Source organism: Macaca nemestrina, chromosome 7 (genome assembly GCF_043159975.1).
Source record: "Macaca nemestrina isolate mMacNem1 chromosome 7, mMacNem.hap1, whole genome shotgun sequence".
In the NCBI taxonomy this organism is placed as follows: Eukaryota; Metazoa; Chordata; class Mammalia; order Primates; family Cercopithecidae; genus Macaca; species Macaca nemestrina.
In genome coordinates this window covers 34057457-34083323 of record NC_092131.1, presented here as the reverse complement: position 1 = coordinate 34083323, position 25867 = coordinate 34057457, and the positions used below count along the sequence as shown (strand labels likewise).

The following is a 25867-nucleotide window of genomic DNA, read 5'->3' as shown; positions in this document are numbered from 1 at the left end:
TTTTTTTTTTTTTTTTTTTTGAGACAAAGTCTTCTCTGGTACCTACGTGGAATGTAGTGGTGAGATCATAGCTAGCTACAACTTGGAATTCCTGGGTTTAAGTGATTCTCCTGCCTCAGCCTCCTGAGTAGCTGGGACTGCAGGTGTGTGCCACCACACCTGGCTACTTTTTTTCTGGGGTCTCCTATGTTCCTAGGCTGGTCTGAAACTTATGGCCTCAAGTGATCCTCCTGTCTCGCTTCCCTAAGTGCTGGAATTATGAGTGTGAACCACTGTACCTGGCCTATATTTATCATGATTGAATGAAACAATATATACTATGTATTTTTTTTGATAAGATGGAGATGAGAATAATTGACACTTCCTTCTAGTGAAGTCTAGAAAATTATTCTCAGGGCCAGGTGTGGTGGCTCACGCCTTTAATCCCAGCACTTTGGGAGGCCAAGGTGGGTGGATCACCTGAGGTCTGGAGTTTGAGACCAGCCTGGCCAACATGATGAAACCCCGTTTCTACTAAAAATACAAAAATTAGCTGGGTGTGGTGGCACACGCCTGTAGTTCCAGCTACTCAGTAGGTTCAGTTGCTTGAACCTGGGAGGCGGAGGTTGCAGTAGGCGGAGATCGTGCCACTGCACTCTAGCCTGGGCGACAGAGAGAGACTCCGTCTTAAAAAAAAAAAAAAAAAAAAGAAAATGATTCTCAGGAATTCCTTGAATGATGAGAAGGGGGCAGTACAAAATTCTGCAAAGGGGGAGGAGTAGGGAATTCCAGATTTATGGCAAATATAACAAAGGGTCAGGTGCTTGGACTGAGGGAGGATAACTTGCTCCTTTACTTATTAGTTACTTAACCTGACTTAGTACTTAACTGGTTTAACTTTGGTTTCCTCATTGGTAAAATGGTAATAATAGTAACAGGGCTGTTTTGAAAATTAAATCGTGTAGGCAAAAAATCATATAAGGCATTATCCAACTCAAACTAAGCATTATATAAATGATAGTAATCCTGGTGTTAGAGAAAATTTAGAAGTAGGGGATAAACAAGATTAAAATGTACATATAAATCCTCTACTCATTTATTGAATTTTTGGGAACTCATTTTGGTGAGAAAAATCACACTTGTTACAAGGAGTTCACAGACCCTAGAATCAAGAGAGCTAAAACTAATTAATATACATGTATTTTAAATTTTTAAGACAAGGTATCAGTCTGTCACCCAGGCTGGAGTGCAGTGGTGTGATCAAGGCTCGCTGCAGCCTACCGAGCAGCTGAGAGACTACCAGCAAGCATCACCACACCTGGCTAATTTCATTTTATTTTCTATTTTTTGAAGAAACGCGGTTTCACCACGTTGCCCAGGCTGGTCTCGAACTCCTGACTCAAGCAATCCACCTGCCTGTGCCTTCCAAAGGTCTGAGATTACAGGCATGAGCCACCGCGCCCAGCCCCAAAACTAATTTAATATTGCAGGGTTTCTTTTCTATTTTGAATGAGTGTTTCTTTTAAATCAGGTTCTAGATTACCTTTATTTTATACTACTACCTTTTCTCTATTTGAGCATTTTATTTTTCATCATTTGGTTTAAGTCATTACAAAAGGCATTGAAGATCTGTCTACCGGTCCATGACAGATAAAAGAGATTAGCTCCTGTCTGAAAATGTTTGCAAAGTAGTATAATTCTTCTAGTCCTTCCTGAAGCTTTCCCAAAGAAGCAAAAACATTCAGACATAAAGCTACCAGCAGCTCCAACCTGTTCGATCACTATTCCCTTGCTCACCAACCTCGTCATCTTTCAGCTACTCCATGCGTGACTTGTGCTGAGCTATTAGCTCTCACGTGAATACAAGCAATTCTTATACCTGCCTAATTCACATGATCTTTCTTAGGGTCTTAAGTCCCTGAGGATCCGAAGCTGTCCTAGGTATACACTTTGCTCAACCCAGTCCAGCACAAAAGGAGACAACTAACAATGAATGAAATTGAGAAATCAGCCCACCCTGGGTAATCTTGGAGGAATTTGGTATTCTTTGTGAAATAAAAGAGGCGCAAAGGGGCCCAGGATCAGGGTCCGGGGACAGGCGTTTTATTTCAGCACTGCCCCTAACCAGCTGAAAGGTAGGTGATCCAATCACATCAGCTCTCCGAGACTCAGTTTCCCGTCTATACAACAAGGAGTAGGCTTGACAGTCCCTCTCTCACTATGATTTCCCAATCGAGGTTCAGGGAGAAATCCACAAAACTAATACAGCTTCTTCAAGAACTGCTAAATGTGAACTCGCCGGTCAAGGCTGCAAGATTTGCTTTTTGGGTCAAGGCAGTAGGGGCGGCCACAGGGAACCAATCTCGGTTAAGTTATTAACGCACTTTATCCAGACTAGTTACTCTCCCCTGACATGCTGCATTTCCCCTGCTTCTCCCGGAAACGTGGGGCGCCCGGGAATCTTCCCTAAGCTTCCAAACCCCGCCCCTGGGAGGGGAGGGGGCGCGGAGCCGGGCCTAGCCGCGCGCCTGCGTACTGCGGTCGGAGGGCCGCGGCCTGGGGACGAGCTGGGGTCGTGGAGTACAGCATCTTTCCGGCAAATCACGCGAGATTTCGTTTACCCGGGCTCCACTACGGTCAGTGACGCGCGAGCGGCCGCCGCGACTGTGGCTCCTGAAGCTGCTTCGGGCTTCAGCGGGGAGGGAGGAGACTCAACCAGGGTGACTTCCAGGCGTCCTCCCGGATCTACCGGGGACACTGGCGTTGTTGCCCAGAACACTGAGAAGCAGAAGCTTCTTTTTGAAGCAGGTTTTGGGGTGTTTTTTTGAATTCTTGGGGGAAAGCAACCTGAGGTTTTGACGTAATTGTGTTTGAGGTGCCTCTGGAACTTTCATTTAACACAGATTAGTTGAGCACCTACCATGTGCCGGGCTTAGGGGATTGGACTCACATTTGTGTGTGTGTGTGTGTGTGTGTGTGACGGAGTCTCGCTCTGTCGCCCAGGTTGGAGTGCAGTGGCTTGATCTCGGGTCACTGCAGACTCCGTCTCCCGGGTTCAAGCGATTCTCCTGCTTCAGCCTCCCGAGTAGCTGGGATTACAGGTGCGTGCCACCACGCCTGGATAATTTTTTGTTGTTTTTGGTAGAGACGAGGTTTCACCGTGTTAGCCAGGATGGTCTTGATCTCCTGACCTCGTGATGTGCCCGCCTCGGCCTCCCAAAGTGCTGGGATTACAGGCGTGAGCCACCGCGCCCGGCCTGGAGTCACATCATTGAAGAAAGCAGACGAGTCCTTATCCTCTTAGCGCTGACGATCTGGGCAGTTAGTTTGAAATTCTGGGCCAGAGACGCAAATTATTATCAATTTCCATATAAAGTGGTTGGTAGCAGGAGCCATAGAGGTCAGTGAGGTCACTGAGAAAGGGAAGAGCCAGATAGGAATTTCCACATGCAAGACTTCGGGAGGGGAAGGAGGAGACCAGAAAACCGGAAGGGGAGGAGAAGACTGGGAGAGAGATCCAGAAAGACCTGTGATTTGTTTGTTTTTTGATACAGTCTCACTCTTTTCCAGGCTGGAGTGCAGTGGTTGGATCTCGGCTCACTGCAACCTCAATCTCCAGCCTCAGCCTACGGTGTAGCTGGGACTACAGGCGCCCACCACCACGCCTAACTAATTTTTGTATTTTAGTAGAGTGGGGTTTTGCCATGGTGGCCAGACTGGTCTCAAATTCCTGGCCTCAAGTGATCTTCCCACCTCAGCCTCCCAAAGTGCTGGAATTACAGGTGTGAGCCACAGCGTTGGGCCCGGAAAGACATGTTTTATAACAAGGTGTGGTCAACAGAGTTGCTAGTGGCAGAAAAATTGCACGAAATAAGGGTATTAAAAGGTATTAAGAAGCTAATGTGATTGAAATAGTAGGTGCCGCGTTGGAGTATGGGTTCTAGCGTTATTACAAGTTTTGCGACCTTGGGCGAATTATTCAATCTTTCTGTGCCTCTTTTTTTTTTTTTTCTCTTTTCTCTTTTTTTTTTTTTTTTTGAGACGGAGTTTTGCTCTCATCACTCAGGCTGGAGTGCAATGGCATGATCTCGGCTCACTGCAACTTCCACCTCCCGGTTTCAAGTGATTCTCCAGCCTCAGCCTCCAGAGTAGCTGAGATTACAGGTGCCTACCACCACGCCGGGCTAATTTTTGTATTTTTAGTAGAGGTGGGGTTTCGCCATGTTGTCCAAGCTGGTCTCCAACTCCTGACCTCAGGTGGTCCGTCCACCTCAGCCTCCCAAAGTGCTGGGATTACAGGCTTGAACCACCATACCCGGCCCCTTTTCTCATCTATAAAATTGAGAGGATGATATTACCAACCTCACAGTTTTTTGGGGATGGGGGTGGGGGAGGTGGTTTAAACAGGCTAATGAATGAGTCTTTGCTCAGTTCCTGGCGTTTAGGAATATTAAGGAAACAGGTTGACAGAAGGGACTTTTTCCAAGTTCCTACCTGGTTAGAACCAGGACAAGTACGCTGTTCTTCCTAGTTAAATGATCTTTCTCTTTTCCAGGCTGCAAGGTAAACACTCAACACACTCTTTATCATCACATCAGAGCAAATTCATCTGTTATTATTTTGGAATATTAGCACCAAGTAGGAATAGCATCCCAGGCAAATAGGATTTGCTGAGTTTTTTTCCCCTACTTGGGATGAATTTAGCAATCTCCCCTTCTTTCAGATCTTGGAACTTGGTGTGTCTTATTTTAGCTGTTAATTTTATGACTAAATCCAGTTATCCATGTTTTATTTTTATTATTTATTTATTTTTTTGAGACGAAGTTTCGCTCTTGTCCCCCAGGCTTGAGTGTAATGGCTCAGTTTTGGCTCACTGCAACCTCCACCTCCCAGGTTCAAGCTATTCTCCTGCCTCAGCCTCCTGAGTAGCTGGGATTACAGGCGCCCACCACCACGCCCGGTTAATTTTTGTATTTTTAGTAGGGCGGAGTTTCACCATGTTGGCCAGGCTGGTCTCAAACTCCTGACCTCAAGTGATCCACCTGCCTCAGCCTCCCAAAGTGCTAGGATTCCAGGTGTGAGCCACCGTGCACAGCCAAGTTATCTATATTGTAAATGTGTGTTTTTTTGGTACTGTGGAGGGATATCATACAATTATCCTGTATTAATTGTAGTATTTGACACTTGAAAAGTTTCTAATTTAATACAGAGTGGGAGAACTTTAATAGTATATTTTTCATGCTGATAAGCAGTGTTTGGACGAATCTATAATATACATATTAATATTTTAAAGAAATCATACCATTGACAGTAATTAGATAAGAGGGCAAATATGACATTTCATTTGGAAAGCCTACTTTGAAAATTTAGCCATTATGGTTCTATTACTACTTAAGGACTCTTAGACCCACTTAATTTGGAAAACTTTGGCTTTTTAATCCTTATATAATTGACACATATGGTGATTCTGTAGAAAGTTTTCTTTTTAAAACACGTGTAGCCCTACATGGCATTATGGACCTCTTGGTGTGATGGATGGATGTGGCACCACCCTTAAAGATTCTTGCCTAAAAAATTGAACCTGAAGTAATCAAGCCTCTGGATGTAACTAGCAGTCAAAGATAAGGGAAGGAGATAGAAGAGACATTTCCTTCTTTCTTTAAAAGCTAGTCATTTACCTTGTGATGGTAAATGACACCATGAGGAAGCAGTCAAAGAACATTCTACAGACAAAGTAATGAAACAAATCAAGGGCATGAAATAGGGAAGGGAGACTCAAACTGTAGTATGTGGGCCTTGAATTCTGATTTTAATGAACCAAATGTAAAAAGACATCCTTGAAACATCAGGAGATTTGAATATGCACTAGGCATTAGATGATGATAAGGAATTACTTGTACTATTACTTCTATTAGGTATAATAATGACATAGTGTTTATGTTTAAATCTGTGATGGCTGGGTTTTGCTTCAAGGGGGAGTTGGAAAATGTAATCTTTTAGCTGGGCAACATAGTGTCCAGTAGGAGAGGATAGTCACTGAGGGCAACTAGCTGTTCTGTCACAACCAGTGAGATTATACAATCATTTGCCACATGATGATGGTTCAAACAATGACAGACGATGAGCCTCCCATAACATAATGCAACTGAAAAATTCCTCTTGTTGGCCGGGCGCGGTGGCTCAAGCCTGTAATCCCAGCACTTTGGGAGGCGAGGCGGGCAGATCACGAGGTCAGGAGATCGAGACCATCCTGGCGAACATGGTGAAACCCCGTCTCTACTAAAAATACAAAAAGAAATTAGCCGGGCGTGGTGGCGGGCGCCTGTAGTCCCAGCTACTCCGGAGGCTGAGGCAGGAGAATGGCGTGAACCCGGGAGGCGGAGCTTGCAGTGAGCTGAGATCGCGCCACTGCACTCCAGTCTGGGCGACAGAGCGAGACTCCGTCTCAAAAAAAAAAAAAAAAAAAAGAAAAGAAAAATTCCTCTTGCCTGGTGATGTCATAGTCATCAGAACATTATAGTGCAATTACTTTATTTATTTATTTATTTATTTATTTATTTATTTATACATACAGGGTCTCACTCTGTCACCCAGACTGGAGTGCAGTGGCGCAATCTCGGCTCACCACAACCTGCGCCTCCTGAGTTAAAGCAATTCTCCTGCCTCAGCCTCTCGAGTAGCTGGGATTACAGAAGTGCACCACCATGCCCAACTGATTTTTGTATGTTTAGTAGAGACAGGGTTTCACCATGTTGGCCAAGCTGGTTGTGAACTCCTGACCTCAAATGATCCACCTGCCTCAGCCTCCCAAAGTGCTGGGATTACAGGCATGAGCCACCACGCCTGGAGTATTACTTTATTTTTTAAGAAATTTAGTGGGGCCAGGTGCGGTGGCTTATGCCTATAGTTCCAGCACTTTGAGAGGCCGAGACGGGTGGATCATGAGGTCAGGAGTTCGAGACCAGCCTGACCAACATGGTGAAACCCCGTCTCTACTAAAAATACAAAAATTAGCCAGGAATGGTGGCATGTGCCTGTAATCCCAGCTACTTGGGAGGCTGAGGCAGGAGAATCGCTTGAACCTGGGAGGCGGAGGTTGCAGTGAGCTGAGATTGCGTCACTGCACTCCAGCCTGTGCAACAGAGCAAGACTCCATTTCGAAAAAAAAAGAAAAGAAATTTAGTGTAGTCTGAGTGTATAGTGTTAATAAAGTCTAAGTAGCCTACAGTAATGTCCTAGGCTTTCACATTCCCTTACCACTCACTCACTGACTCATCCAGAGGAACTTCTAATCTGGTAGGCTCCATTCATGGTAAGGTGCCCTATATAAGTATACCATTAAAAAAATTTTTTGTTGTTGGTTTTTTGGGGACGGAGTCCCACTCTGTCACCCAGGCTGGAGTGCAGTGGCGCGATCTTGGCTCACTGCAATCTCTGCCTCCAGGGCATAAGTGATTCTCCTGCCTCAGCCTCCCAAGTAGCTGGGACTACAGGCGTGTGCCACCTACCCACCGGCTAATTTTTTTTTTATTTTTGGTAGACACAGGGTTTCATCATGTTAGCTAGGCTGGTCTGGAACTCCTGACCTCAGGTGAACTGCCTACCTTGGCCTCCCAAAGTGCTGGGATTACAAGGGTGAGCCACCGCGCCCAGCCCATTTTTAAATCTTTTACCCCATATTTTTACTGTACTTTTTCTATGTTTAGATACACAAATACCATTGTGTTCCAGTTGTCTGCAGCGTTCAGTACAGCAATATGCCATATAGGTTTGTACCCTGGAAGTTATAGGCTAAACCATGTAGCCTAGGTGTCTACTGTCATCTGTAGCATGTAGGTTTGTGTAAGTACACTTTGATGTTCACACAATGATTAAATCACCTAATGTCACATTTCTCGGCATGTATCCCAGTAGTCAAGCTGTACAAAGCACTCACAACAGTGCTTGGCACATAGTAACACTAAGGGCTTGATTTTCTAATTTTCACTGGTGGATAAAGTAAGCAAAGTGATTTTCAACAAGTCAGATAGTGCTAGTACTGGAACTTCTTTTGCTTCCTTCATTAGCTCAAATTGTAAATCCAGAATAAACTGGCCAGATGTAGTGGCTCACGCCTGTAATCCCAGCACTTTGGGAGGCTGAGATGGGAGGATCACTTGAGCCCAGGAATTCAAGACCGGCCTGAGCAACATAGCAAGACCTCATCTCAAAAAATAAAACAAGGCCGGGCGCGGTGGCTCAAGCCTGTAATCCCAGCACTTTGGGAGGCTGAGGTGGGTGGATCATGAGGTCAGGAGATCGAGACCATCCTGGCTAACACGTGAAACCCCGTCTCTACTAAAAAAATACAAAAATTAGCCGGGAGCGGTGGCGGGCGCCTGTAGTCCCAGCTACTCGGGAGGCTGAGGCAGGAGAATGGCGTGAACCCGGGAGGCGGAGCTTGCAGTGAGCTGAGATCCGGCCACTGCACTCCAGCGTGGGGGACAGAGCGAGACTCCGTCTCAAAAAAAAAAAATAAAAAAAATAAAAAAATAAAACAGAATAAACTGATCCTTTACTTATTGGCCATATTGTGATATGGAATTTCCTCTAAGGTAAGGATTTTTAAATTCCTTTGATATGTTACTTTTATTGTTAGCTAAACTATAAAGGAATTTCCATTTTGTTTTTTTTTTTTAAATTCACCACTGATAAGAAGGCAAAGGAATTTCTATTTTGATAAACAAATAGAAGAGCCTTTGGAAATTTGGTTACATGGCTGGGCTTGGTGGCTCACGCCTGTAATCCCAGCACTTTGTGAGGCTGAGGCAGGCAGTTCACTTGAGGTCAGGAGTTCAAGACCAGCCTAGCCAACATGGTGAAACCCCGTCTCTACTAAAAATACAAAAAAAAAATTAGCAAGGCATCATGGTGTACACCTGTAATCCCAGCTACTTGGGAGGCTGAGGCAGGAGAATCGCTTGAACTGAGGAAGCAGAGGTTGTGGTGAGCTGAGATCCTGAGATTGCGCCACGGCACTCCAGCCTGGGTGACAGAGTGAGACTCCATCCCTGACTCCAAAAAAAAAAAAAAAAAAAAAAAAAAAAAAATTTGATTACATATCAATTAAGCAGTTAGTGTTTTTTGTTTTTTGTTTTTTGTTTTTTTGAGATGGAGTCTCGCTCTGTTGCCCAGACTGGAGTGCAGTGGCGGGATCTCAGCTCACTGCAAGCTCCGCCTCCCGGGTTCACGCCATTTTCCTGCCTCAGCCTCTGGAGTAGCTAGGACTACAGGCGCCTGCCACCACGCCTGGCTAATTTTTTTGTAATTTTAGTAGAGACAGGGTTTCACCGTGTTAGGCAGGATGGTCTCGAACTCCTGACCTCGTGATCCACCTGCCTTGGCCTCCCAAATTGCTGGGATTATAGGCGTGAGCCACCGTGCCCAGCCATAGTAAGTGTTTTTATTTTGCCACTAGATTAACTGCTAGCTCTGGAGGAATATATCATGTTGTTTGTTTTGTTTTTTTCTTGTCTTTATTTAAAAACAAGTCAAGTGCAGTACTGAGAAGGAGGAAAGAGTAGAACAAAGGGGTCTGACCTGTTACTGACTGAATAATCAGTTGAGGTAACTCACTACCTTTGGACCAGCCTTGTGGTGTTTTCTTTTAATCGAGTCATAGGAGGCTTATTCATGATGGTGTGCTTGAAGATGAGAATTATCTGATACCAAAAACATTTTGCCCCACTTGGGCTGGGTGCAGTGGCTCATACCTGTAATCCCAGGCAGGCAGATCGCGAGGTCAGGAGATCGAGACCATCCTGGCTAACACGGTGAAATCCCCTCTCTACTAAAAATACAAAAAAATTAGCCGGGCATGGTGGCGGGTGCCTGCAGTCCCAGCTACCCAGGAGGCTGAGGCAGGAGAATGGCGTGAACCCGGGAGGCAGAGCTTGCAGTGAGCAGAGATCACACCACTGCACTCCAGCCTGGGCAACAGAGCGAGATTCTGTCTTCAAAATAAATAAATAAATAAATAAACAAACAAACATTTTGCCCCACTTAATCTTCAGTGAACTTGTTCCTATTAGTTAAAAATTCTAACTAGATTTAGTCTTTCTTCATGTATTTGCTTTAGGAGGCAAACTGACAGGAGAGTTTATCTTTTTGGATCCTAAATGTGATTTTTCTCCCCTTCATTGGGAAACACAAATGGACTTCTTTTTTATTTTTAAATTGTTGAATACTTCAAATCTTATTTGTGATTTAAAATTTTTTCTATTTATAGGAGTATTTTATACAGAAATCTTGTGAAACCACTGCCCAACCAGAGCGATGATTGTTCAAAGAGTGGTACTGAATTCTCGACCTGGTATGTATTTGTGATGAATGAACAGCTGTGATCTTTGATAATTACTAATGCAAATGGAGGAATAAAAACTAATGTGATGTTCATGTGGTAAATTAAGGTAGTAAGATATTAACACTAGTAGAGATATTAGAAGAAACTCTTTAAATGATGTGGTAGTTTTCAAGTGTTAGCTTATCAAGGCCATTTTTAAACAGTGTACTGGTTTTTCAAGTGGTAACTTATTCAGGCATTTGTTGATGAAATAAAGTTATTTTGGAATCGTAACATCACAAAGGTTACATTACAAATATACGTGGCTTTTGTTTCTTTAGAGTATGCTATTATTGGTCTTAAAATTTGCTTTTCTTTTTTATGTGAAATGTACTAACTTATATCAGTGCTGACATGTAAACTGCATCATAAAAACAGGTATGGAAAGAACCTGAGAGATTTGGATCACTGCTGCCCACTTGGGGAAGTCACTTAACTTTTCTGAACTCAATTTTAGTAAAATGAGCAGTTAAATTAAGATCTTTATGTACTATTCCCACCTTATAAATGTAATAATTCTATGAAGAGTAAATATGCATTAAACATATCTGAAGATGAGTACCTTCTACTGGTAACCTTTCCTTCTTGCAAATTTTTCTCATACCTCAAATTTTCTAATTTCCTACTTCCTATTTTTTCAGACTTTATTATTATTGCTTTTATATTCGTTTAAGTTTCTATAATGATGATCTTTTCTTACAAATTTTTCTCATGCCTCAAATTTTTTAATTTTTTAATTTCCTAATTTTTCAGACTTTATTATTGTTACTTTTGTATTCCTTTAAGTTTCTATTTGCTTCTTAAAATGAGGAAGGAAAGTTTAGTCGCACTCCATCCTGGGTGACAGAGTAAGACCCTGTCTCTAAAAAAAAAAAGAAATACATACTGAGTCATTTCTGTAGTTACAGAAGAATTACAAAACAATATAGATTTACTTGTGCCTGATTTTTTTTTTTTTTTTTTTTTTTTGAGACAGAGTCTCGCTCTGTCATCCAGGCTGGAATGCAGTGGCACGATTTCGGCTCACTGCAACTTCCACCTCCCGGGTTCAAGCGATTCCTCTGCCTCAGCCTCCCAAGTAGCTGGTACTACAGGTGTGCACCACCATGCCTGGATAATTTTGTACTTTTGGTAGAGTCAGGGTTTCACCATGTTAACCAGGCTGGTCTCAAACTCCTGACCTCGTGATCCACCTGTGCTGGGATTACAGGTGTGAGCCACCGCGCCTGGCCCCTTGTGCCTGTTTTAAAAGGAAGTGCTCTGAATCCTAGAGTGACCCTTTAATAAGTATATCCCACCACTTTGGGAGGCCAAGGTGGGCAGATCAAGAGGTCAGGAATTCGAGACCAGCCTGGTCAGCATGGTGAAACCCCATCTTTACCAAAAATACAAAACAGTAGCCAGGCATGGTGGTGCGCGCCTGTAATCCCAGCTATTCGGGAGGCTGAGTCAGGAGAATCACTTGAACCCAGGAGGTAGAAGTTGCAGTAAGCTGAGCTCGTGCCACTGCATTCTAGCCTGGGCGATAGAGCAAGACTCTGTCTCAAATAATAATAATAATAATAAATAGTAAAGTAGCTTTTTTTAAGTTTATATTTTTGCCTAATATTTTAGGAAAAAATGGTAATCCAGTGGCAGAGAATTTCCGAATGGAAGAAGTCTGTTTACCAGATAATATTAATGAAGGACAAGTGCAAGTTAGAACTCTTTATCTTTCTGTGGATCCTTACATGGTAAGAATCAGGATGTTGTAACTTGGTGAAAAATAACTTTATTTTATTATTTTTTGTGTTGTTGTATCTGAATTTTACTGTGCAGTCCCTTATAGATTGGTAAATATTTGAGCAGTTATATATTGATACTTTTTAATTATAGATTGCCTTCGTTTTTATTCACTAGTGTAATAAGGAATGTTGTAGAGGGGACAGATAATAGTAGCACATGTATATGATTCAGGTGCTTTCAAATGTTCAGATTACTTCCTAGGAGTAAATAAAGCTTGAAGATAGTAAAATAGGATTGCAAATTCAGTAAATAAAGCTTGAAGATGGTAAAATGAGATTGCACATTCTTTCAGATCCACTTTATAAGAGAGGCTATGTATGAGATCTTTATTTATTTCTAGTTGACCTCCTTTTCTTTACTTTTTCTTGTTTTTAAGAGATGAGGTTTAGCTATGTTGCCCAGGCTGGTCTCAGTTTTGCTGGGCTCAGGCAATCCTCTAACCTTGGCTTCCTTGAAGTGCTGGGATTACAGGCATGAGCCACTGTGCTCAGCCCTGTATTTGATCTCTTTTTGAAAGGAACAGACTCACTTATGCTACTTCTAGATAAAGAAGATTTATTGAAAACGCATATATTGCCGAAGACTGCAGATAAGAAGCCATTAGGCACAGGGACTTTGGCTCTATGAGCTGGTGTCTTGCTTTACTTTTCCCAGAGGTCATACAGTCTCTTCTTTACTTCTAACTTTTTCCTATGGCCATGAAAAGCACAGCTCTATATGTCAGTTTACCCCTTGCTATTAAGAGTCTCGGCTGGGCATGGTGGCTCTTGCCTGTAATCCTAGCACTTTGGGAGGCCAGGGCAGGATTGCTTGAGCCCAGGAGTTCAAGACCAGCCTGGACAAGAGAGTGAGACCCCATATCTACAAAAAATTAAAAATTTATACAGGTATGGTGGCCTGTGCCTGTAGTCCTAGCTACTTGAGAGGCTGATGTGGGCAGATCGCTTGAGCCTGGGAGATTGAGGCTACATTGAGCCATGATTGCGCCACTGCCCTTCTGTTCGGGTGATGGAGCAAAACCCTGTCTTAAAAGTCTCAGTGCTTGGAATCAGATTGCTGCAGTAGGGAAATTGGCCGCTGTCACCTAGGCTGGAGTACAACACAGCAAGACTATGTTGTAGGTTGTCTATTCTCTTGATGGTATCCATTGAAGCACAATAGTCCTATATTTTCTGCTAAGAGTTTTATAGTTTTGCTCTAACATTTAAGTCAGTAACACATTTTGGGTTAAACTTTGTGTATGAGTATGAGGAAGGAGTCTGTATTAATCAAGATTCTTTAGAGAGACAGAAACACAAACACACACATAGGCATGCACCCACAGACATGCACACACATGTATATGAGAGGGGACTTGTAAGAGGAATTGGCTCATGAGATTATGGAAGCTGAGAGTTCCCATGATAGGCTGTCTGCAAACTGGAGAATCAGAGAAGCTGGTAGCATGGCTCAGTCCAAGCTGGAAGGCCCAACAACCAAGGAAGCCATTGGTATACTTGTCAGTCCCAAGGCCTGAGAGCCCGGGAAGCCATGGGTGCAGTCTCAGAGTCCAAAGGCTGAAGAACCTGGAGTTCTCATGTCAGAGGGCAGGAGCAGAAGGGTGTCCTGCTTTGCAGGAGAGAGAGAGAATTTGTTCTTCACCTGCCTTTTTGTTCCATCTGGGCTCCTGTTGAATGGATGGTGCCCACCCACATTGAGGGCAGATCTTTGCCACATAGTCCACAGACTCACATGCTAGTTACCTCTGAAAACACCCTCAAGGACATACCCAGAAACAATGCTTCACAAGCCATCTAGGCATCCCTCTATCCTGTCAAGTTGACACCTAAAATTATCCATCACAGGGCCCAACTCATTCTTGTTTGCAATCTTAAACTCCCTGGGCTCAAGTGATTCTCCTGTCTCAGACTCTCAAGTAACTGGGACGATAGGTGCAAGCCCACCACACCTGACCTAACTTCATTTTTTTGAAAGTGAATATACAGTCATGTCAGCACTTTTTTTTTTTTTTTTTTGAGAGACCAGAAATATGTGACCACGAAGTGACATGAACCAGCACTGTTTGTTGAAAAGATAATTCTTTCCTCACTGGTTTGTCTTAGTACTCTTGTGGAAAACCAATTGACCATAAATGTGAGGGTTTATTTCTGGACTTTCAACTCTGTTCTATCAATCTGTGTATCTGTCATGCTAGTACCTCGTTCTCTTAATTACTGTCGCTTTGTAATAAGTTTGAAATGAGCAACTGTGAATCTTCCAATTTGATTTTCCTTTTTTTTTTTGAGATGGAATCTTGCTGTGTCGCCAGGCTGGAGTGCAGTGGCGCTCTCTTGGCTCACTGCAACCTCTGCTTTCCAGGTTCAAGTGATTCCCCGGCCTCAGCCTCCTGAGTAGCTGGGACTACAGGCGCATGCCACCACACCTGGCAAATTTTTTTTTTTTTTTTTTGAGAAGAAGTTTCAGTCTTGTTGCCCAGGCTGGAGTGCAATGGTGCAATCTTGGCTCACTGCAACCTCTGCTTCCCAGGTTCAAGCAATTCTCCTGCCTCAGCCTCCCAAATAGCTGGGATTACAGGCACCTACCACCACACCTGGCTAATTTTTTGTATTTTTAGCAGAGATGGGGTTTCAGCATGTTGGCCAGGCGGGTCTTGAACTCCAGACCTTCAGGTGATCCACCCACCTCGGCCTCTGAAAGTGCTGGGATTACAGGCATGAGCCACTATGCCTGAACAATTTTTTTGTATTTTAGTAGAGACAGGGTTTTAACCGTGTTGGCCAGGATGGTCTTGATCACCCAGGTGGGTGAGCCACCCCGCCTGGCCTGTTTTTCTTTTTTAAGATTGTTTTGGCTCTTCTGGGTCCCATGAATTTTCATATGAACCTTAGAAACATCTTGTCAATTTCTGCACAGAAGATTTTGATAGGGATTTTGATAGGGATTGCTTTGAGTCTGTAGATCAATTTGGGGAGTATTGTCTTCTGTGATGATTCATTTTATGTGTCCACTTAACTAGGCCATGGGATGTCTAAATAGCTGGTTAAATGTTATTTCTGGGTGTGTCTGCAAAGGTGTTTCTAGAAGAGATTAGCTTTTGAATTGGTGGACTGAATAAAGCAGATGTCCTTCTCTAATGTGGGTGGGCATCATCCAGTCCATTGAGAGCCTAAGGAGAGCAAAATGTAGAAGAAGGTTGCTGGGCATGGTGGCTCACACCTGTAATCCCAGCACTTTGGGAGGCTGAGGTGGGCAGATCACCTGAGGTCAGAAGTTCAGGACCAGCCTGGCCAACGTGGTGAAACCCCATCTCTACTAAGAATACAAAAATTAGCTGGGTGTGGCGGCAGGCAACTGTGATCTCAGCTACTCAGGAGGCTGAGGCAAGAGAATTGCTTAAACCCAGGAGGCAGAGATTGCAGTAAGCCAAGATTGCATCATTGCACTCCAGCCTGTATGACAGAGCAAGACTCTGTCTCAAAAAAAAAAAAAAAAAAAAAAAAAAAAAGGAGAAGAAGGTTGAACTAACTCTAACTGCTTAAGCTGGAGCATCATTCTTCTCCTGTCCTCGGAGTTCCTGGTTCTCAGGCCTTCAGACCTGGACTAGAATCTCTACTGTCAGCTTACCTGCTCTCATTCATTGGAACCACACTGCTGGCTTTTCTGAGTCTTCAGCTTGCAGATGGCAGATAATGGGACTTCTCAGCCTCTCTATTGCATGAGCCAATACCTTATAATAAATCTCTTCATATATATGTATGTATGCTGTTGATTCTGTTTCTCTGGAGAATTCTGATAAAAACAATATCCTAATACACTGATCCATGAATGCATGATGTCTTTCTACTTATTTGGGTGTTCATTACTTTTTTTCAATAATGTTTTGTAGTTCTGAGTACAAGTTTTGTTCTTTTTTAAATTTATTAAGTATTTTATTCTTTTGATGCTATTATAAATGGAATTTTTAAAAAATTCGTTTTAAGATTGTTCATTGCTAATGTAGAAATACAATTGATTTTTGTATATTGATCTTATATTGTTCAACCCTGCTGAACTTGTTTGTTAGTGCTAATAGTTTTTTTTGGTGGATTCCTTAGGATTTTCTATGTACATGATTATGTCATCTATAAATGTAGTTTTACTTCTTCTTTTCCAATATAGATGCCTTTTATTTCATTTTTTTGCCTAATTACCCTTACTAGAATATCTGGTATAGTATTGAGTAGAAGTATTGAGAGTACACATCTTTGTCTTGTTCCTGATCTTAGGGAGAAAGCATTCAGTCTTTCACCATTAAGTATGATGTTCATTGTAGGATTTTTTTGTTGTTGTTTTGAGACGGAGTTTCACTCTGTTGCCCAGGCTGGAGTGCAGTGGCATGATCTTGGCTCACTGCAACTTCTGCCTCCCAGGTTCAAGCGATTCTTCTGCCTCAGCCTCCCGAGTAGCTGGGATTACAGGCATGTGCCACCATGCCCGGCTAATTTTTGTATTTTTAGTAGAGACAGGGTTTCACTATGTTGGCCAGGCCGGTCTTTGAACTCCTGACCTCATGATCTGCCCACCTCGGCCTCCCAAAGTGCTGGGATTACAGGCGTGAGCCAATGCACCTGGCTCATTGTAGGATTCTTGTATATATCCTTTATAAGATTAAGGGAATTTCCTCCTATTTCTGGTTTGTTGAGTGTTTTTATCATGAAAGGGTGTGGATTTTTTTTTATTGGTGTGAAATATATATAATAATTTAATTTACCATTTTAACCATTTTTAAGTATACAATTCATTGGCATTAAGAACATACACACAGCCAGGCACGGTGGCTCACGCCTGTAATCTCAGCACTTTGGGAGGCCGAGGCGGGCAGATCATGAGGTCAGGGGATCGAGACCATCCTGACTAACACTGTGAAACCCCATCTCTACTAAAAATACAAAAAATTAGCCAGGCATGGTGGCGGGTGCCTGTAGTCCCAGCTACTTGGGATGCTGAGGTAGGAGAATGGTGTGAATCCGGGAGGCAGAGCTTGCAATGAGCAGAGATCTTGCCACTGCACTCCAGCCTGGGTGACAGAGCGAGACTCCATCTCAAAAAAAAAAAGAAAAAACATACACACACAGCACATTCACAGTGTTGTGTGGCCATCACCACTTTCCGTTTCCCCCAGCAGAGGTATTGGATTTTGTGAAACGCTTTTTCCATACCTATTGACAATCGTGGTTTTTGCTTTTTATTCTATTGATTGGTTCATTATTGTCTTAGTTTGTTTTATGCGCTTATTAATACATTACTACAAAGTAGATAATTTATTAGGAACAGAAATTTATTTGGTTCATGGTTCTGGAGGCTGAGAAGTTCCAGAGCATGACACTGGGATCTGGCAAGGGCCTTCTAACTGTGTCTTCGCATAGCGAAAAGTAGAAGGGCAAGAGCATATAAATTGAGTAGCTATACAGTAGAAGAAAGAAAAAAAAGAGGCTAGGCACAATGGTTCATCTCTGTAATCCCATCACTTTGGGAGGCCAAGGCTGGAGGATCACTTGAGGCCAGGAATTCAAGACAAATTTGGGCAATATAGCAAGACCACGTCTCTACAAAAACATTTGCCGGGCACAGTGGCTCACGCCTGTAATCCCAGCACTTTGGAAGGCTGAGGTGGGCAGGTCGCCTGAGGTCAGGAGTTCAAGACCAGCCTGGCCATCATAGTGAAACCCTGTCTCTACTAAAAATACAAAAAACATTAGATGGGCATGGTGGCAGGTGCCTGTAATACCAACTACTCAAGAGACTGAGGCAGGAGAATCGCTTGAACCTGGGATGCAGAGGTTGTAGTGAGTCGAGATCGTGCCATTGCACTCTAGCCTGGGTAACAAGAGTGACACTCTGTCCCAAAAAAAACAAAAATTAACTAGGCATGGTGGTATGTGCCTGCAGTCCTGGCTACTCGGCATGCTGAGGTGGGAGAATCCCTTGAGCCCAGGAGGTTGAGGCTGCAGTAAGCTATGATCACGCTATTGCACTCCAGCATTGGCAGCAGAGCAAGATTTTGTCTCTGAAAAATAAAAATAGACTGAGCATGGTGGCTCACGCCTGTAATCCCAGCACTTTGGGAGGCTGAGGCGGGCAGATCATGAGGTCAGGAGTTCAAGACCAGCCTGGCCAAGATGGTGAAACCCTGTCTCTACTAAAAATACAAAAATTAGCTGGGTGTGTTGGTGGGCGCCTGTAATCCCAGCTACTCGAGAGACTGAGGCAGCGAATTCCTTGAACCCAGGAGGTGGAGCTTGCAGTGAGCTGAGATTGCGCCACTGTACTCCAGCCTGGGCAACAGAGTGAGACTCCATCTCAAAAAATATATAAATAAATAAAAGAAAGAATAAAAGAAAGAGTGCAAGCAAGAGCATGGGGAAAGAGCCAAACTCATTCTTTTATCTGGAACCCACTGCTGCCATAATGGCATTAGTCCATTCATGAAGGCAGAGCCCTCATGACCAAATCACATTTTTTTTTTTTTTTGAGACAGGATCTCACTATGTCCCTTTAGCTGGAGTATGGTGGTGTGATCATGGCTCATTGCCCCACCTCGAACTCCTGGAATCAAGTGATCCTCCCACTTAAGCCTCTGGAGTAACTGGGACTATAGGCATGTGCCACCATGCCTGGCTAATTTTTGTATTTTTTGTAGAGACAGCATTTTGCCATGTTGCCCAGAACTCCTGAGCTCAAGCAATCTGCCTTCCCCAGCTTTCCAAAGTGTTAGGATCACGGGTGTGAGCCACTGCACCTGGCCAAGACCCTTCTCTTAAAAAAAAAAAAAAAAAGATTTTAGGGGAGGAAAAATGATGGAACAATAGGATTATAATATGAATTGAGTTAATGATCTTCACTTAGAACACTCCCAACTTCAAAGCAAAAACAAAAACCAAAAAACATCTTTTTCCTCCAGGGAAGTAAATATTTTGTCTACTTACTCATTTCATGCTAGAAAGCACCGTCTTGAGAATTTTGCCTCTGCGAAGTCCTGTGGGTCCCACCTCCTAAATACCTCTCAATTCAGTCCATGTCTTAGTAGTTCCAGAGAAGTCTACCTAGTCTGAATTACCATTGTTTCTTTCCTAATAGGGTAGGTACCCTTGCATACACACGTTGCCCCTTTAAGCCATTTTTCACACTGCAGCCAGAGTGCCAGAGTGATTCTTTTTATAACAGCAACTAATTGTGTCACCTTGCTTAAAGTGGTTTAATGGCTTCCCATTGGAATTGAGACCAATCAGCGTTGACATGGTCTAAGAAACTACATAACCTGGGCTAGGCGCAGTGGCTCATGCTTATAATCCCAGCACTTTGGGAGACCGAGGTGGGTGGATAACCTGAGGTCAGGAGTTTGAGACCAGCCTGGCCAACATGGTGAAACCCCGTCTCTACTAAAAATACAAAAAATATTAGCCAGGCGTGGTGGCACATGCCTGTAGTCCCAGCTACTTGGGAGGCTGATTCAGGAGAATTGCTTGAGCCCGTGAGGCGGAGGTTGCAGTGAGCCGAGATCAAGCCACTGCACTCCAGCCTGGGCAACAGAACAAGACTCTTGTCTCAAAAAAAAAAAAAAAAAAAAAAAAAGAAGCTACATAACCTGACTCCTTTACCTGTCCAGGCTTAGAGAAACCTGCCAATTACCCTCACACTGTTGCCTCAGGGGATGTCTTTCTTTTGTAACACATCAGTGCCCCCTTCTGCTTAATCTTTGTATTGATCATGTTTTTAATTTAGTGTATTTTAGGATGTTTTCACATTTTTTTTTTTTTTTTTTTTTTTTTTTTTGAGACGGAGTCTCGCTCTGTCACCCAGGCTGGAGTACAGTGGCCGGATCTCAGCTCACTGCAAGCTCTGTCTCCCAGGTTTATGCCATTCTCCTGCCTCAGCCTCCCGAGTAGCTGGGACTACAGGCGCCCGCCACCTCGCCCAGCTAGTTTTTTTGTATTTTGTAGTAGAGACGGGGTTTCACCGTGTTAGCCAGGATGGTCTCGATCTCCTGACCTCGTGATCCGCTCGTCTCGGCCTCCCAAAGTGCTGGGATTACAGGCTTGAGCCACCGCGCCCGGCCTGTTTTCATATTTTAGGGGGCTTGTGAATCCTAGAGTAACTGTCCCTGGCAGGATTTGCTTATTTTTAGAGATAACAACTTGCATTTGAGTCTTGCCATTCATAAACAAACCAACCAATCCAAAGCCCATATCCCTAAACTCCTCCTGTATCTAACTCACACTCCCCTGCCTTAAATCACCCCAGGGCCAGATGCTGCACAACTTAAGAACCACCCCTGTATATCAGAGCTCTCTGATGTTATTAAAGCTGTCATGTAATCTGCTCAAGGTTACCTACCCTGCCTTGCCCCTTCTTCCCTGTGGAAACCAAAGATACTTCCTCAAAAAAAAAAAAAAAAAAAAAAAAAGACTCTGGGCCATGCTCTTCCTCGCTCCTTTGCCCTCGTGACCAACTCTCATGCTTCCCCATACGACCCTTCTTGGCATATTGTGCCCTCCCCTCCTTGGCAACTGTAAGAAATTCTTCTTTCAAGGCAGTTGTCTTCGTATCTATCATTTTACCATACCTGGTTAAAACAGAGTCCCGGGTACATATTAAAGCAAGCCTTCATACATGTTGGCCCTCTATCTAAAAGCCTCCTCCCACTCCTTTCTCTTTACCTGGTAATCCCTGTTATTCCCTAGATGCCTGCTTTAAAGAGATTTCCTTTGGTAAATCACCCTGAACCCTCAGACTCGTCTAGACCTCTCTTTTATATTTTCCTCTTGACATTCAGCATTTATCCCAATTGAAAGTAATAATTACATGTGTGTAATTGTTAGATTATCTGTCTTCCCTAATAAAAAGTCAGTTTATGGTCTGGGTGCCATGGTTCATACTTATAATCCCAGCACATTGGGAGGCTGAGGCAGGAGGATCACTTGACCCCGGAGTTTGAAACCATCCTGGGCAACATAGAAAGATGCCATCAATACCGAAAAAAGGAGTGTTAAGGTGCACCAGTCACTCTGGAGGCTGAGGTGGGAGGATCACTTAGCCTAGGAGGTCGAAGCTGTGGTGAGCCGTGATCGTGCCATTGCACTCCAGCCTGGGCAACACAGTGAGACCCTGCCTCAAAATACTCGAAAATACAAAACCCATACCCCTCATCCCCTCACTCACTATCATCTCTACCCTTTTACTACCAATCTCCCCCCTAATCTTAACCACCCACTAGAAATTTAGGTTAAACAAGACCAAGAGCCTTCAAAGCCCTTAGTAAGTAAAAACACTTAATTTCTGAAACACATAAGGACTGCAAACACCTACTCTGCATCAATTGAACGCAAATCAACCACTTTAATTAAGCTAAGCCCTCACTAGATCAATGGGATTCAAACCCACAAAAACTTAGTTAACAGCTAAACACCCCAATCGACTGGCTTTGATCCACTTCTCCCGCCGCAGGAAAAAAAGGCGGGAGAAGCCCCGGCAGAAACTCTAAACTACTCCTTTGAATTTGCAATTCAACATGAAAATCACCTCGGGGCTGGTAAAAGGAGGACTAGACCTCCATCTTTAGGTTTACAGCCTAATACTTACTCAGCCATTTTACCACCTATGCTCATTAACCGTTGGCTCTTTTCAACAAACCATAAGGATATTGGGACCCTATACTTACTATTTGGTGCATGAGCTGGAGTCATAGGTACAGCCCTGAGCCTCCTTATCCGAGCTGAACTAGGTCAACCCGGCAGCCTATTAGGAAACGACCACATCTACAACGTTATTGTAACGGCCCACGCATTCATTATAATTTTCTTTACAGTCATACCTATTATGATTGGGGGTTTCGGGAATTGATTAGTGCCCTTAATAATCGGCGCACCCGACATGGCATTTCCCCGCCTAAATAACATAAGCTTCTGACTCCTCCCTCCTTCCTTCCTGCTACTAATAGCATCAGCCATAGTAGAAGCTGGCGCTGGAACAGGTTGAACAGTATACCCCCCTTTAGCAGGAAACTTCTCCCACCCAGGAGCTTCCGTAGACCTAATCATCTTCTCCCTCCACCTGGCAGGTATTTCCTCTATCCTGGGGGCCATCAACTTTATTACCACTATCATCAACATAAAACCCCCCGCAATATCCCTATACCAAACCCCTTTATTTGTCTGATCGATCTTAATCACAGCAGTCCTTTTACTCCTCTCCCTACCAGTCTTAGCCGCTGGCATTACCATACTGCTAACAGACCGCAACCTCAATACTACCTTTTTTGACCCCGTTGGAGGAGGAGACCCTATCCTATACCAACACCTGTTCTGATTCTTTGGCCACCCCGAAGTCTACATCCTCATTCTTCCTGGTTTTGGAGTAGTCTCTCACATTGTAGCCTATTACTCTGGAAAAAAAGAACCATTTGGGTACATGGGTATAGTCTGAGCTATGATATCAATCGGATTTTTAGGCTTCATTGTATGGGCCCACCACATGTTTACAGTTGGCATGGATGTAGACACACGAGCCTACTTCACCTCTGCCACTATAATCATTGCGATCCCAACTGGGGTTAAAGTTTTTAGTTGACTTGCTACGCTCCATGGAGGCAACATTAAATGATCCCCAGCAATACTTTGAGCCCTGGGCTTTATCTTCCTATTTACTGTAGGAGGCTTAACCGGCATTATCTTGGCAAACTCATCCCTGGATATCGTACTACACGACACATACTACGTTGTTGCCCACTTCCATTATGTTCTATCAATAGGGGCCGTATTTGCCATTATAGGAGGCCTTGTACACTGATTTCCTCTATTCTCAGGCTATACACTAAACCAAACTTGTGCTAAAGCTCACTTTATCGTTATATTCGTGGGCGTAAATTTAACCTTCTTTCCACAACACTTCCTTGGCCTGTCCGGAATACCCCGACGCTACTCTGATTACCCCGATGCCTACACTACATGAAATATCCTATCATCTATGGGCTCCTTTATCTCACTAGTAGCGGTAATTTTAATAATTTACATGATCTGAGAAGCCTTTGCCTCAAAACGTAAAGTACTACTAATCGAACAGTCCCTTACTAGTCTAGAGTGACTAAATGGCTGCCCCCCGCCCTACCACACATTCGAAGAGCCAACCTATATCAAACTAAACGAAAAAGGAGAGAGTCGAACCCCCTAAAACTGGTTTCAAGCCAGTCTTATAGCCCCTATAACTTTTTCAACAAGATATTAGAAAAACCATTTCATAGTTTTGTCAAAGCTAAATCATAGGCCAAACCCTATATATCTTACATGGCCCACCCGGTTCAACTAAACCTGCAAGACGCCACATCCCCTGTTATAGAAGAACTAACCACCTTTCATGACCATGCTTTTATAGCTATACTATTAATCAGCTCCCTAGTACTATATGCCTTACTCTCAACACTCACAACAAAACTAACCAATACTAACATCACAGACGCCCAAGAAATAGAAACCATCTGAACTATCTTACCAGCAATTATCTTAATCTCAATCGCCCTCCCATCCCTACGCATTCTATACCTAACAGATGAGATCAACGACCCATCCTTCACCATCAAATCAATCGGACACCAATGGTACTGAACCTATGAATACACAGACTATGGGGGCCTAATTTTTAACTCCTACATATTACCCCCGCTATTCTTGAATCCAGGAGATCTCCGACTTCTAGAAGTTGACAATCGAGTAGTCCTCCCAATTGAGGCCCCTGTACGTATAATAATTACATCTCAAGACGTCTTACATTCATGAACTATTCCCACACTAGGCCTCAAAACAGATGCAGTGCCCGGACGCTTAAATCAAACTGTATTCACGGCCACACGACCAGGCGTCTATTATGGACAATGCTCAGAAATCTGCGGCGCAAACCACAGCTTCATACCAATTGTTGCAGAGCTAATCCCGCTAAAAATCTTTGAAATAGGGCCTGTATTTACCCTATAAATAGCCCATTATTCCCCCACCCTCAAAATACCCTGCAAACCCACTGTACAGCTATCCTAGCATTAACCTTTTAAGTTAAAGATGGGGGACACGCCCTCTACAGTGAAATGCCCCAGTTAGACACATCGACATGATTTACTACTATTATGACGATGCTTCTTACACTATACCTTATCATACAATTAAAACTACTAAACATAAACCCCCGCCAACTGCCTCTTACAAAAAACCCTAACCTACAAACTCACAATATTCGCTGACAGCCAAAATGAACGAAAATCTGTTTACCCAATTCTCAATCCCAACAATTCTAAATCAACCCGCCACAATCCCCATCATCCTATTCCCCACCCTACTAGTCCTAACCTCTAAACACCCTATTAATAATCGACTGACAACCATTCAACAAAACCTGATTCAATTAGCCCTAAAGCAAATAATGATAACTCATAATGCTAAAGGACTAACCTGGTCTCTAATACTAATATCTCTAATTACCTTTATCACTACAACAAACCTCTTAGGGCTTCTGCCCCACTCATTCACACCAACCACCCAACTCTCCATAAACCTAGCCATAGCAATCCCTCTATGAACAGGCACAGTGATCATAGGACTTCGCTTTAAAACCAAAAATTCCCTAGCCCACCTTCTACCACAAGGTACACCCATACCTCTCATTCCCATATTGGTGATAATCGAAACTATCAGCCTACTTATCCAACCGGTAGCCCTAGCCGTACGACTAACTGCAAATATCACAGCTGGTCACCTACTAATACACCTAGTTGGAGACGCTGTATTAGCACTATCAACCACTAACTTCTCCTTAACCCTGCTAACTTCTATACTCCTAGCACTACTAACTATTCTAGAGATTGCAGTAGCCCTAATTCAAGCCTACATCTTCACACTCCTAATTAACCTCTACCTACACAACAACACTTAATGACCCACCAAACCCATGCTTATCACATAGTTAAACCCAGTCCCTGACCACTGACAGGAGCTCTGTCAGCCTTCTTAATAACATCGGGCTTAATCATATGATTCCACTTCTACTCTACCACCTTACTAATACTAGGCCTACTAACCAATACACTAACCCTATATCAATGATGACGTGATATTGTACGAGAAAGCACGTACCAAGGCCACCATACAACATCTGTCCAAAAAAGCCTTCGATACGGAATAACACTATTCATTATCTCAGAAGTATTCTTCTTTATCGGCTTCTTCTGAGCATTTTACCACTCAAGCCTCGCCCCAACACCCTGCTTAGGAGGCCACTGACCACCAACAGGCATTACCCCATTAAACCCCCTGGAGGTACCCCTCCTAAACACCTCTGTACTACTCGCATCCGGAGTTACAATCACCTGAGCCCATCACAGCCTCATAAACAACGATCGAAAACAAACAATCCAAGCCCTGTCCGTCACAATCCTACTAGGCACTTATTTCACCCTGCTACAAATCTCAGAATACTTTGAAGCGCCTTTCACTATCTCTGATGGTATTTACGGTTCAACATTCTTCATTACCACAGGCTTCCACGGGCTCCACGTCATTATTGGATCCACATTCCTCTTTATTTGCCTCATCCGTCAACTACTATACCACTTCACATCAAACCACCATTTCGGCTTCGAAGCTGCCGCCTGATATTGACACTTTGTAGACGTTGTCTGATTACTCCTCTACATTTCTATCTATT

General features: G+C 43.5%; 1 protein-coding gene across 4 annotated transcripts in view; it reads left to right on the top strand.

Moving 5' to 3' along the window:
- Window positions 1-2474: 2474 nt before the first annotated feature.
- LOC105495811 (prostaglandin reductase 2) overlaps window positions 2475-25867 on the top strand; it is a 41993-nt gene continuing 18600 nt past the window's right edge. For 2 of the 4 annotated variants that reach the window (XM_011765613.2, XM_011765619.2), the window contains exons 1-3: window positions 2475-2615; window positions 10247-10330; window positions 11975-12093. In XM_011765613.2, coding sequence (XP_011763915.1) covers window positions 10294-10330; window positions 11975-12093 — 156 coding nt within the window. In that variant the 5' untranslated portion in view covers window positions 2475-2615; window positions 10247-10293. The other 2 variants (XM_071099878.1, XM_071099877.1) reach the window with 2 other exon arrangements.